At 43.4% G+C, this 12,895-nt stretch overlaps 1 protein-coding gene and 1 non-coding gene across 4 annotated transcripts in view; both read right to left on the bottom strand.

Moving 5' to 3' along the window:
* Positions 1–12,895, bottom strand: part of Rab3gap2 (RAB3 GTPase activating non-catalytic protein subunit 2) — an 89,554-nt gene that overhangs the window by 37,774 nt on the left and 38,885 nt on the right. For all 3 annotated transcript variants that reach the window (XM_041635493.1, XM_041635494.1, XM_041635495.1), the window contains exons 8-16: positions 12,711–12,810; positions 10,953–11,051; positions 6,375–6,523; positions 4,915–4,994; positions 4,715–4,804; positions 3,969–4,108; positions 1,563–1,779; positions 749–892; positions 436–518 (exon numbers count right to left, since the gene is read on the bottom strand). In XM_041635493.1, coding sequence (XP_041491427.1) covers positions 436–518; positions 749–892; positions 1,563–1,779; positions 3,969–4,108; positions 4,715–4,804; positions 4,915–4,994; positions 6,375–6,523; positions 10,953–11,051; positions 12,711–12,810 — 1,102 coding nt within the window. The remainder of the gene's footprint in view (positions 1–435; positions 519–748; positions 893–1,562; positions 1,780–3,968; positions 4,109–4,714; positions 4,805–4,914; positions 4,995–6,374; positions 6,524–10,952; positions 11,052–12,710; positions 12,811–12,895) is intronic.
* On the bottom strand, positions 9,511–9,642 carry LOC121435959. The gene has a single exon (XR_005972636.1). It is a non-coding gene; the product is annotated as a small nucleolar RNA SNORA36 family (small nucleolar RNA).

The following is a 12,895-nucleotide window of genomic DNA, read 5'->3' as shown; positions in this document are numbered from 1 at the left end:
TGAGGATTCCTGGAGGCAGGGTTACCATTTGAGACTGAGGTAGAGGTAAGAGCCTGCGGCTGGCATTTTTTAATCATGCTACATGTTCCCTCGCATTATCATTTTACTGAGAAGTTTTAATCAACCCACTATCAGCAGTTCTCAGCCTGTGGGTCATGACCCCTTTGAGGAGTGGCATGACCCTTTCACAGGGGTTGCATATCAGGTATTTACATTACATATCAAAATTACAGTTATGAGGTAGTAATAAAAATAATTTTCTGATTGAGGGTCACCACACATGAGAAGCTGTTTTAAAGGGTTGCAGCATTAGGAAGGTTGAGAGTCACTGTCCTCTCCAAGCACTGAGAGAAGATGTCATGTCCCTCATCTCATCCTGGAAGAGTGCAGACAGCTCGGGACAGTCCAGTTATGTTTTTGATCAGAGGCACCTACCAGGCCAGGGTGACTTTGATTTTAGCAGGGCTGCCAGTTTCTTCACCAAGTGCAGGTCCTTGGCTCTTTCACTCTTCTTATCACTAAAATAATAAACACAACTCATTATACAATATGCATTTGTGTTCTTTCTAATCCTGATGCAAGCCAGCTTGGGCTTTTGTGTTGTTGTAGTCGATATGCTTCCTACTTAACCTCAAAGGGATCATCTAGTGATAAAATAAACCACAAAACACTAACTACAAAACAAGCAAGCAAACACCCTAAGGTGTGCTATGCACAGGAGTTGCAGCAGATACAAAGCCACTCTTACCTCAGTGCTAAATGGAAAGGCACATTCACCGTTTTTACACTTGCAGACACCGGGTCAACAAGACAGATCTGGTAAGTCTGAGGCTGCCAACTCTGACTTGTCACGTTGTTTAAGCCCATTATTTTGTAGCCGGGATACAGCAGCCTAAGGCAATCACATACCAGTGGGAGATTATAATCAGCAGACAGCTCTGACTACACCTAAGCTTCATGAACTTCGGGGTATCTGCTGGGCAAATACACACTGATGCCAGAAAGCTGGGAAAGGCAGAACTGCCTCAGATGGAGAGGTCTACTTTCTTCAAAGGTTCTAGGAAACCGTACAAACGCAATTACTCTGTAGCCCAATGGCAAATAAAGCATGGGCCTTGCTTAGCACCATCACTGAGAAACTGGTGGGTTTTTTCTTTGGGGTCTTCACTGATGTGGAAAGTCCTGCATATGTGTTGCTTTTATTGGTTAACAAATAAAGCTGCTTTGGCCTATGGCAGGGCAGAATACAGCCAGGCTGGAAGAGATATATATATAGAGAGAGAGTAGGCAGAGTCAAAGAGATACCATGTAGCTGCCAAAGGAGACAGCCACCCTGAAGGTTTCCAGTAAGTCACAGTCTCATGGTAATATACAAATTAATATAAATGGGTTGATTTAAGATGTAAGAGATAGCTAGGAATATGCCTAAGCTGTTGGCCAAGCAGTGTTGTAATTAATATAGTTTCTGTGTGATTATTTGGGTTTGAGTGGCTGGGAAACGAATGAGCAGTCTCTTTACACTTCACAACATAAGCAAAAGACAAATGGCCAGAGCAGCTTACCTGCAGTGCTTGCCCACGTTGAAAGCTCCCACCCTTGGTCCTTGCTGTGTGTTCCATACTTCCAAAATTCCCCTTCGTGGCGCATAGATCACAAGGAACTGAGCTACTCGACTGGGACCCTGAGTATTTCCAAAGGGGGAAAACTCTCCCTTTTCTGGTACTCGTTCATGGAGGTCCTCTACAATCTGAATCCATCCGATCTGTGCGTCTCGGTACCCTTGTAAACAGAGAGGGGTCGCTAGTCAGTTTACTCATCTGGGCTCAAAAGCAGTTCCTCATGCACTTCTGACTATTTAAGGGGAAGACAAGCCAGAGAAGTATATCATCTTTCTATCATTAGAGATCTTAAACTGAAAAGATAAGAAAATGTAATAACCTCTCACCAAAACATCAAATTTTTTTTAAACAATTTTTCTTTTCTTTTTTTTGAGATTTTATTTATTTATTATGTATACAGTGTTCTGTCTACATGTATGCCTGCAGGCCAGAAGAGAGCACCAGACCTCATTACAGATGGTTGTGAGCCACCATGTGGTTGCTGGGAATTGAACTCAGGACCTTTGGAAGAGCAGGCAATGCTCTTAACCTCTGAGCCATCTCTCCAGCCCCCAAAACATCAAATTTTAATATTTCACCATGTATACTTGCTTCAGATCTCTCTTCTCTTTAAAAAGAAAACATTGCAGATATCACCAAAGCTTCTTGAGCCTATCCCTGCCTTGGCTCCCACTCCCTCCCTTCCCTCTCTTTGAAAGATTTCTTCCCTTAAAACAAAAGATCTGGGAGAGTACTCGTTTGGCCAGCTAAAATATAAGCTGTCCTCCCGCTGCCCAAGCTCCGTGGTGGTACGGAAGATGAAGAGTAGATGGCAGAGCAGCATAAAGAAAATGCTAAGAGCTGATGCTGTCTTGTTTGGGGTGATCCTCTTATAACTAACACACTTGGGAAGGACACGTGACTGAAGTGGCCGCACAATGAGACAACAATGTCAGCAGCAACAGTGGTCTCAGTGGAGAATGGAATGTGGCAGGGCAGGGACAACAGTGGTCTCAGTGGAGAATGGAATGTGGCAGGGCAGGGACAACAGTGGTCTCAGTGGAGAATGGAATGTGGCAGGGCAGGGACAACAGTGGTCTCAGTGGAGAATGGAATGTGGCAGGGACAACAGTGGTCTCAGTGGAGAATGGAATGCGGCAGGGACGACAGTGGTCTCAGTGGAGAATGGAATGTGGCAGGGACAACAGTGGTCTCAGTGGAGAATGGAATGTGACAGGGCAGGGACAACAGTGGTCTCAGTGGAGAATGGAATGTGGCAGGGACGACAGTGGTCTCAGTGGAGAATGGAATGTGGCAGGGACGACAGTGGTCTCAGTGGCGAATGGAATGTGGCAGGGACGACAGTGGTCTCAGTGGAGAATGGAATGCGGCAGGGACGACAGTGGTCTCAGTGGAGAATGGAATGTGGCAGGGACAACAGTGGTCTCAGTGGAGAATGGAATGCGGCAGGGACGACAGTGGTCTCAGTGGAGAATGGAAAGTGGCAGGGACAAGGCGCTGACAGTAACAGAACTGAAGGTAGGTGCAGAAGGAAGAGGTTAAATGTTGTGCAATATTAGTTTAAGATGTGTGTCACCCATTTATTTAATGATGCAAAGATGTGGTGCATGCTTTTCTGCTGGATTTGTTTAGCTCTGTAAAGCTGTGCCACTTTGCCTGCCTAAAACACGTGATGGTCTAATAAAAAGCCAAATGGTCAACAGCGAGGCAGAAGAGAGAAATAGGTGGGGCTGGTGGGCAGAGAGAATAAATAGGAGAAATCTAGGTAAAAGTGAGGAGCAAGAAAGGGAGGAGAGGAGGATGCCAGGGGTCAGGAACCCAGACAGCCACAGAGTAAGAAGGAAAGAAAGATATACAGAATAATGAAAGGTAAAAAGCCCAGAGGCAAAACTTAGTTAAAGAGAAACGAGAATATTTAAATTAGAAAAATGGATTAGAAACAAGCCAAGCTAAGGCCCAGCATTCATAAGCAAGAATAAGTCTCTGTATATTTATTTGGGAGGTGGAGGGCGGACTCCCAAAGAGTAAAAATAAAAGAACCAACCATAGTTAAAAGTGCCTATGATGAATTGGAGGTATAGTTCAGTGGGAGCATATGCAGGGTCCTGGGTCCAAAACCTAGCACCACAAACAACAACAAACCCAAACTAACTAACCAGACAAAAGTCACTGCTTTAATTGATGATGTTCCAATTAAGTGTCAGCCAAGTGTTGTTGACCTGACTTGACATTAAAAAGAAAAACCACAGAGTCCTAATTACTGTTACTAACCAAGGTGAAGGAGATAAAGTTGCTCAACTATTGGGGTAAGATTGAGGCAACTTTTCCTCCACTGTTGTAGGGAAGTACCTTTCCACATCCGTATTGCAATTCCTCGAGCAACGTCCAACAAGATAACTCTGCCAAAATCATCTGTGACTGCTGCCAGGGTGTTACAAGGAGACAGGCATATGCTTTCTCCATGGCGTCTAGAATCCGGAAGTCCAAATCTGTCATTAAAAAATAGAAGTTAGAAATGTAAAATAACAAAATTCACAAATAAAATAGACTATATCTATATCTTTGTGTGTGTGTGTGTGTGTGTGTGGTTTTTTCGAGACAGGGTTTCTCTGTGTAGCTTTGGAGCCTGTTCTGGAACTCACTCTGTAGACCAAGCCTATCAAGAAGAAATGCGACTTTATAACCTCTTTGTTTAGAGAGTAATGAATGCAAACCTACAAACCTCAAGAAATTGATTTTACTAACAGCTAACTAGTCAGCTTTCTCCAGGTGAAGAACCTCTTTAAAAAGAGGAGCTTGAGTATTACTTTTATAGTGGTATTTTATGTTAGGTAATAAGCAACAATTAAAAAGCCAAAATCAAGCCCTCTTTTCCCAAAAAGAAAGTAACAACAACACACCCTCTAGTCACAGATGCCCTGCTCTGTTCTAGAGTAAACAAGGAAGAGTTATCCTCTTCAAAGAACTCGTGTTCTGGTTGAAAAAGAATTCCCCATGAGGAGTAATTCTCAGAATTACTGAGTCAGGGAATCAGGAAATCAACTATAGCCCCAAGCGCTGCTTGAAGCACTGGAGGAGAGAACAGGCCGACTTGCCTCACAGCTAAGGGAGTAGCTGGCTCCATCTTGGGCTTCTGCTTCTGGACGGTCTCTTCTTCATGCTTGCTTTTCCAGCCAAGCCAACCACTAAAGGGAGGGGAGACAAATAAATCAAATAAACTAGCAGACACTAGTCCAAAGTCTAGGCACAATCAAGGCAGACCCACATCAGTGCAGTTAAGAGGCAGCTTCATTACCTGGCAGCACTAAAGAGAGCAGAAGTCAGTTTACTTGCAACTGCGAGCGCCACGTGAGACAACAGCGGCTGAGTGCTTCCCTGCAAGACAGGCATGCGGAGAGAACTGAGAGGGAGCCTGGCTTCTCAAGGAGCCTTACAGAAAAACGCAAGTTGCAAAGTCTCTGTGGCAGCAGCTCCTTTTGGAGGCAGCAACTCCTTTTGGAGGCATCAGCCTCGGGAGCAGCAACAAGACTGAGGAAGGCCAGGATTTATAGGTAAATCCGCTAGTGGTCCAAGGTGCTCCACAAGTATTTTGGCCTCAGCAATGCAAACTAACACACTGCCTGAAGCAAGGGCTTCCTGTTGTGTCTGGCTGCTGCTGGCCTAGAACCAACCTTTAGGGTTTCTCCCTTTAAACTGCGCTTACGGAAAAGCAAGGAGGCCAATAAGACAATGCACACACAATTAGCTTTCCCCCTTCCTTTTTTTTTTTAAAAGTAAATATATATTTGTATAAAAGTAAAAAGATAGATCAGCCCACCCAGAGAAGGCTACTTTTTAAGTGACAAGTGCTGCCAAATGTAACAATGAACTTCTCTCTATTTTAAGAACCAACTGTCAAAGCTTATATCAACTGTAACGGGAGCGTGCTCTGTCTCACAGTTCTTCATTTATCCTAATCCCTGGTGGGTGGACATAATTAACAATCTGCAGCTCCACCAATATTTAAACAAAATGTATTATTGGTTTTACCTCAAATTTTTGTTTCTCACACACACATGCATGCACACACACGCACGCAGATAGTGGGGAACTGAGAACAAGGTCTCATGTAGCCCAGGCTAGCTTCAAACTTGCTATGTAGCAGAGGATGACCTTGAATTTCTGATCTTCTATCTCCGAATTACAGAAGTGCACTACCACGCTTCCTACGTGTTGCTAGAGAACAAACTCGGGCTTCAGGCAAGCTAAGCAAGTAGTCTATCAACTGAAGTACACCCCAATGCTTTACTTTGATTTTAAGGGCTTTTCAGTTAATCTAAATAATTTAGAAGAACCTTGAACTGGTGACATGGCACAGTGGGTAAAGTACATGCAGCATAAGCCTCATGACCTGAGTTCAATCCCCAGAATCCACATAGAGAAAGAAGCCAGATGCAGCAATTTACATCTGTAATCCCCACATTCCCACAGGGAGATGGGAGGGGGAACTGGAAGCTCGTCTCGGCCAGCTACAAGGTAGAGGAGCAAACTTCTAAGCATTGTCCTGAGTCTCACACACAAATCACACAAACACATCTATACACAATAATTTCTTTAATTATAAAAAAAAATTTAGAAGAAACTTGTGATTAATTTTAGCTTCAGATTAAAAAGCTTAGAATTTTAAACTTCATCTTTCTAAGGTTAAGTTACTATATCTAATTTTTAGGCAAGTTAAAAAATTCAGAGTAGCTGTACTCACGATGGAACTCGTACCTCTAGAGCATAGAAGAAGCCAGTGAAGGGACTGGACCCCACAGTGATATACTGAGACATGGCAGGTGGGCTGTTTTTAATTGTTGCATTAATCCCCCCTATAACGGAAGCAGTCTTCATCTGATCAAAAGGCGACAGAGTCATAATACCTTATAATTAAAAGAAAAAAAGAGACAAGAACCACAGTTGGAATATATTATAATGACTTCACTTGAGTGATTATTTTTACTTCTGTTTTAAATGCTATTGAGTTAGTTTTATTTCAAAACTACAAAATACACATTTGAAAGTGCTGATAAATATTAAAAGCATCAACCTGAATTGCAAGCATGGCTGTTTTTTTTATCTCCATTACTTTAAAGACCCCTTACAATGATATTACTATTTTAGTAACTGTTTCAACCTACTTATTTTTTCCTTTATTTATCAAGAAACATTTGGGCTCCTTTCCGTTATCATCCAGCTTAGATCCATGTTCCACGACAGCCCTTCCTACAGGCCCTTATACTAATCTTGCTCCACGCCCTCCAGAGTAAATCTTAACCTCGGAGTGCCCGAGTTTCTGTTCTGGAAAGAAATAGCTGTGAACACACACGAGCCCCATCCCAGCCCCACTGTCCTTGTACTTCCCTAACTCCCAACCCTTTGCTACCCCTATGCTCAACACGGCAGACTGTCTGACACTAATGTCCCCTGCAGACGTGGCTAGCCTGATCTCTGCAACAATACTAACTTGTTCTTCTACCTACACACCTGTGCACTGGCAGCTGAATCTAGATGAATGATGTCTTTTGTCACAAGTGTTGGAACTGTGCTTCATGCATAAAGGTGACATCGCTCACTGAGGACCCTCTTCCTCTCCCATCCTTTCCAAAACTGTGAGGCCACTTAAAATTTCATATTCATTGTTTTCATTAAGAATGATGTAAATCTTTTTGTGGCTGAGGAAGCTTTCAACTATAATTCTATATCCTAAACTGAGATTTTCCCATTTGGGTTATAAATCTTGTCACTGCATGTTTTCTTTAAACACAAGTCCTTTCCATACTGTGAAACACACTGGATTTCCTCTGCACATAAATCCCCATAAAGTCAAGCTCGCTAGACCACTTCCACTTCTACCTCAGTACCTATGAGGCCTCCTTGACAGCGTGACATGTGAACAGGGGCCTGCACTGAGGGGAAAACCACATGGTTAGGTGGTACTGTTCCCAGCAGGGGAGCAGCAATTTCAATGTTTTGCAAAGACTCCTGGGTGCTCTGAGGAGCTAGATCGACAAAACTGGATACAGTGAGAGACAGGTTGGGAGACAGGGCCAAGCAGCACCTGGGCAAGTAATGGGCTCTGAGCAACTGGGAGGGACTGAGGAAGAGGGAAGGTGGATGGAAGAACAGTGAGAAAAGAGTAGCAAGTGTGGGGCTGGAGAGATGGCTCAGTGGTTAAGAGCACTGCCTGCTCTTCCAAAGGTCCTGAGTTCAATTCCCAGCAACCACATGGTGGCTCACAACCATCTGTAATAAGGTCTGGTGCCCTCTTCTGGCCTGCAGGCATACACACAGATAGAATATCGTATACATAACAAATAAATAAATATTTAAGAAAAAGAGTAGCAAGTGTGAGGAAGAAATAAAGAATTTAACATTGGAGGTCAAGTCTAGCCATCTGTGAAAGTGTTCAGAAAAGGAGCTTAAAGAACTGGTCAGCACTGGAGAGGAGAGAGTGGAGATGCTGTAATTTTATTTCTTGTTCTTATTTGTTACTTTTGACAATAGGAAGTGGACACATTTACTGTGAAACAAACCCACCCCCGTCTGACTTCTGTTCTTCCCTCTCCCCCACAACTGCTCAAGTCAATGGAGAGCTCCAAGCTGCCAAATCCAGTGGTCCACGCTGTCTCCAATGCTGGTGTTTCACAGTACCCCTAAACCATTTGTACCTGCAGTCCCAACTGCCTCTGACCCCATATCACACGCCTACCTGCCTGCTTCATGCTCTCCTAGAATATGCTTTTGCCGGAAGTCAACATGCAAAAACGTAACTCTTGACTTTCCCTCCTTACTTATCTTCCTCACTCTCCTGTCAGTGAACAACCTGCTCCTCCACCCAGCGGCTCACACTACACAGTGAAGACGTCACCTGTGATCCTCTCACTTAGGAGGGTGGGCAGGGTGGCTCCTTGGGTCCTCTTCTCTCACTCCTCAAACTCTTATCTGGGCAACTGTACAACGCACTTAATATTACTGCTTTTGCTCTAGGTCCACGAGTCTCACAGGCCGGCATTACCAAAAGTACTCCCATGGCTTTGCTCCCTCCTCCACAGCTGTCTCTAAATAGCACTCAAGGGGTACTTTTTGTTTTTATTTGAGAAAGGGCCTCTCTACAGAGTTCTGGCTGTCTCAGAACCCAAAAATTGAGAGTAAGATTCAGCTTCCTTATTTTCAGCTCTGTCCCCTTGCACATCTCCAACCTGACTTCCTTTATCACACTCACTCCATCAAGCCATGCTGACCTCCCTTGCTTCTCAAAACCTTTAGGGTCTTTGGGGTCCTCAGAACTATATTGGTACTGTGCCCTCTGTAAGAATGCTCTGACTACAAATGTCCTTTCCTGCAGCTGCTCCTTCTCCCCCTTCCTGTCTCAGCCCAGCTGTGCTCTCTGGAGAGGCCTGCCTTAGCAGTCTGGCTACGTGCATCCTTTATTCTACAGCCGTGACTCTCAGCTTTCCCAACACTGAAACCCTTTAACACAGTTCCTTGTGCTGTGGTGACCCCAACCATAAAATTATTTCATTGCTACTTCATAACTGTAATTTTGACACTGTTATGAATCAAAATGTAAATATCTGCTATACAAGCTATTTGATATGCAACCCCTGTGAGGTGGGTCACGACCCACAGGTGGAGAACCACTACTCTAGAGCATAACCCCTGCTGAGTTCTTCCACAAAGCCGGCCAGTGCTTTAAAGCACCACAGTTAGTCATTTAGTTGTGTTTATCTCTATCCCAGAATGCAAGCTTTCTTGGGGCAAGGTCTGGACTGCTACCCAGGGAATCATAGGTATTTATTTACTGAACGAGTTAAGACTTTACATAAAGATGTACATAATATAAGCTTATTGTACCTTTTGTTTTTTTATTTGTAGGCTGGGGAATAAATGAATAGAACAGTGTTTTCTATCCAATCATTTTCCCCAGCCAGCTTCAATGTTCCAAAGTTTAATTACCAGAGCAGGGAGGAGACCCTGGGCTGAACTCAACACTTTGGGAATTTTATGTTAGTTAGAAATTTTATTTCTCTTAGTGAAAAATTGAAGACACACAAAACTGTTTATCAATAAGGCATCTGTTAGAGTATTCCACACAGGACTGTGTAGACAGAGTCAGCAGGTCTGTGTGCAGGCTTCTCGCAGCCCTCCACACAGCTCCTGCCCTTTCTAGACCAGACTTTCAACAGTTCCTGCTGACTTCTGACTGAATTCAGACAATGGGAGTCCCATGAGGAGACCAGGGAAAGGAGAATGAAGATGGGACATCTTTTCCCTGGCTCCTTCCCTGAAAGCTGGCTGTGACCCTTGAGAAAAAGTCATCCTGCTCCCCAGGTGCCGATTCTAGTCACTATCTCTAAGTTTGAGGAGGGCTCTCTGTTCTTAACTCTACCAGCTTGCTTGGCACTCACTGTTTCTCCACCATGTTCTGCAACTCACCACAGACCAACACGTGTGTTGGCTAGAGGCTTTGTTCTTTTACTCTCAGAGTAAGTCAAGGTGTTCAATGCTAGAGCTTTCTCTTTCTCCTTCATTCCTACTACAGCTGTCTACTCTTATATATATCCTTTAATTAGCCTTGTGCTTCTAGACAGTCATGGCTTTTCATCTCTTTATTTCTGCTTTGTTTTCGTTTTTCTTTCTTTCTTTCATATGTATGTATGTTGTATTATATTTGTCTGTCTGTCTATCTATGAGTCTCATACAACGCAGTCTGGCCTCAAACTCCCAATCCTGCCTGGAGTCCTGAGATGACAGGTATGCACCAGCCTATCCAGTCTTTGATCTCTATAGTCCTGAAAACTAACACAATAAGCCCCCAAATACTGTCATGGGAAGAAATCTGCTTTATATATGTTCTGCTGGTCCAATATAAGATCATTACAAGAATCAGAGTGTCAGTAGATAAATACATCAAAATAGTGAGTGACTACTTGACAACTGCAATATTAATGCCGAGGGTGTAATTAAGTCTTTCCTAAAACTGCTATTTTAGCCGGGTGGTGGCGGTGCACGCCTTTAATCCCAGCAATCAGGAGCCAGAGGCAGAGGCAGATGGATCTCTGAGTACAAGAGCTAGTTCCAGAATAGTCAGAGCTATACAAAGAAACCCTGTCTTAGAAAAACAAACTAAAACAAAAATCAAAAAACCCTGCTACTTTATCTTAAAGATATAAACCTAGCTGAAAAACTTCCCAGTGTCTCACTAAAGGCAATGGATTTTTTTTCACATAGGAATAAAATGTCAATTCTAATAAATTAGACTCGTCAATAAAAAAGTATAAGAATAAAAATAGAACTAGCGATACTTACCAATACTAGCATGATCAATAATAGTGTCAATATCTTGTAGACCCCATTTCTTATAAGCTAACGGTGGTGGTTGTATGTTCTCATTGCCTGATGCTGCAGCTATCAAAAATAAAAATGAGATATTATAATGCATAAAATGATGTTTTATCAAAAAAAATCTAATATATAATTTACTGTTCTAAAATGTCCACTAACAAGAAAGTACAGTAATGAAAAGTGCATAAAATGAGATTTATTCCTGCCATGGCAACAGACATAAAAACGCAACTGCTAAAGACCCTGCTGACCCTGGTCCTGAGCGAGCAGTTTCTCTGCCTAAGGCAGACAGACTTGCAGAAGCCTGCAGGCCTTCAGCTGCCCAACAGGAGAAAGAGCTCAATGCTTCTAACACTGCCCGAGTCCTGGCTCTCAGCCTGTTCTGTGAACCTGGGTGCCGAGAGAGGCTTGGGGCACCTATTGATGCCATCTGACCTCTACTCCCTGGCTAATAGGACAGACTTTATCATGGTCTTATTCACAACAAATAAATAGGGATTGTGGTTAAAAATAAAAAAAAAAAGGCTGACAATACCAGTAACACACTTGTCTTTTGTTAGTTTTTAAAATAGAATTGTTACCTACAAAATATTGTCATTCTCTTTTGTAAATATATTAATGGTGACTATGTTTTTAAGCAAAGACTCATATATCACAGTTCATTCTGAATTTGAGATCTTCTCGCCTTGGCCTGCCAATAATGGTGATTGCTTCACCAATCTCAAAATAATGATGCTATAATGGGCTAAATTTAAACAATTTAAAAGATAATGAAAATAGGTATAAAAATTCAAAGTATCATACTACTAAAAAGAATCACAAAACCAGGACTTGAGCATTTTACCAATCACAGACTGCTGAGACAATCTGTCCACTGAGGTATAGTAAAGGTATATGAAGGCTAATTTGCCCTCAGAAAAAACTGCCTGTTTTGCACCTTATGTAAAGTTAGCTTGGAAATAGTTCTTTGTCGTTGTTAAGCAGCAAACATATCCTAAGGACCTGTTCTCAGGGGGCTGGCAAGACGGCTCCATCAGTATTCCACACAAACACAAGGACCTGAGTCCAGAACCCCAGCAGCTGGGTGAAACTAGTTAACACTGTAACGAGCCAGTGACTGACAACACTGCAGGGGGATGGACGGGCAGGTCCCTGGGCCCACTGGCCAGGCTCAGTGGACCTTGTCTTGAATGAATGAATGAACAAATTAAGTCAGCAGCAAGTGGAGACTGCTGAGGGAACACCCTTGCTGTTGACCCTGGCTTCCCCATGCTCCGTCATCACCACAGCGAGGCTCCTTGACTATCCATGTAGTTTGCACCTCATAACGAATCCTCATACATGAAGTTTAGACCTCCAGCATCTCTTCATTGACAAGTGTTTCAAATAAAGAGGCTGAGCTGACCTGCTGGGTCCTCTCCCCTGTGAGGACATGTGCCAACACACACAGACGACTCTATCCTCAGTGAAGTGGGAGGATTTAGTGCATGTGTCTGAGAGCTTCTCATCTAGGGAGAGGTTTGCTAGCTACACCCAATTCCTCTCCCAACCAAGCTGTGTTTCTGCGTTAAGTGGAGAAAACAAGCTGCTCTCAGGCTGCCACAGGCCACTGCCACATCTGAGTGTGGCACTCCCTGCAGGAGACGCCTCACGCATGTGAGCAGGCCACACTAAATAGAACTATCACCACCAGAAGTTAGACCCTTCTTGCCAAAACATTACCTTTTGCCACCTGGTTCCGACAAGCACGGAGGGACTGAAAAAGACTAAAGCCATCAATAGTCACAATGGCGGCTGGATATAGGATGCTCAGTTCTTCATTCTGTGTGGGGATAAGGAAAAACAGATACAGCAAATCAACAGGTGAGGATCCCACTCAGTTCAAGGCTATGACTGAACGGTTCAAC

The sequence above is a fragment of the Microtus oregoni genome, unplaced genomic scaffold (assembly GCF_018167655.1).
Source record: "Microtus oregoni isolate MIOR12 unplaced genomic scaffold, Mior012 000047F_ref0000412, whole genome shotgun sequence".
NCBI lineage: Eukaryota > Metazoa > Chordata > Mammalia > Rodentia > Cricetidae > Microtus > Microtus oregoni.
The sequence above is the reverse complement of the archived record's forward strand: the minus strand, read 5'-3'. Positions and strand labels throughout refer to the sequence as shown.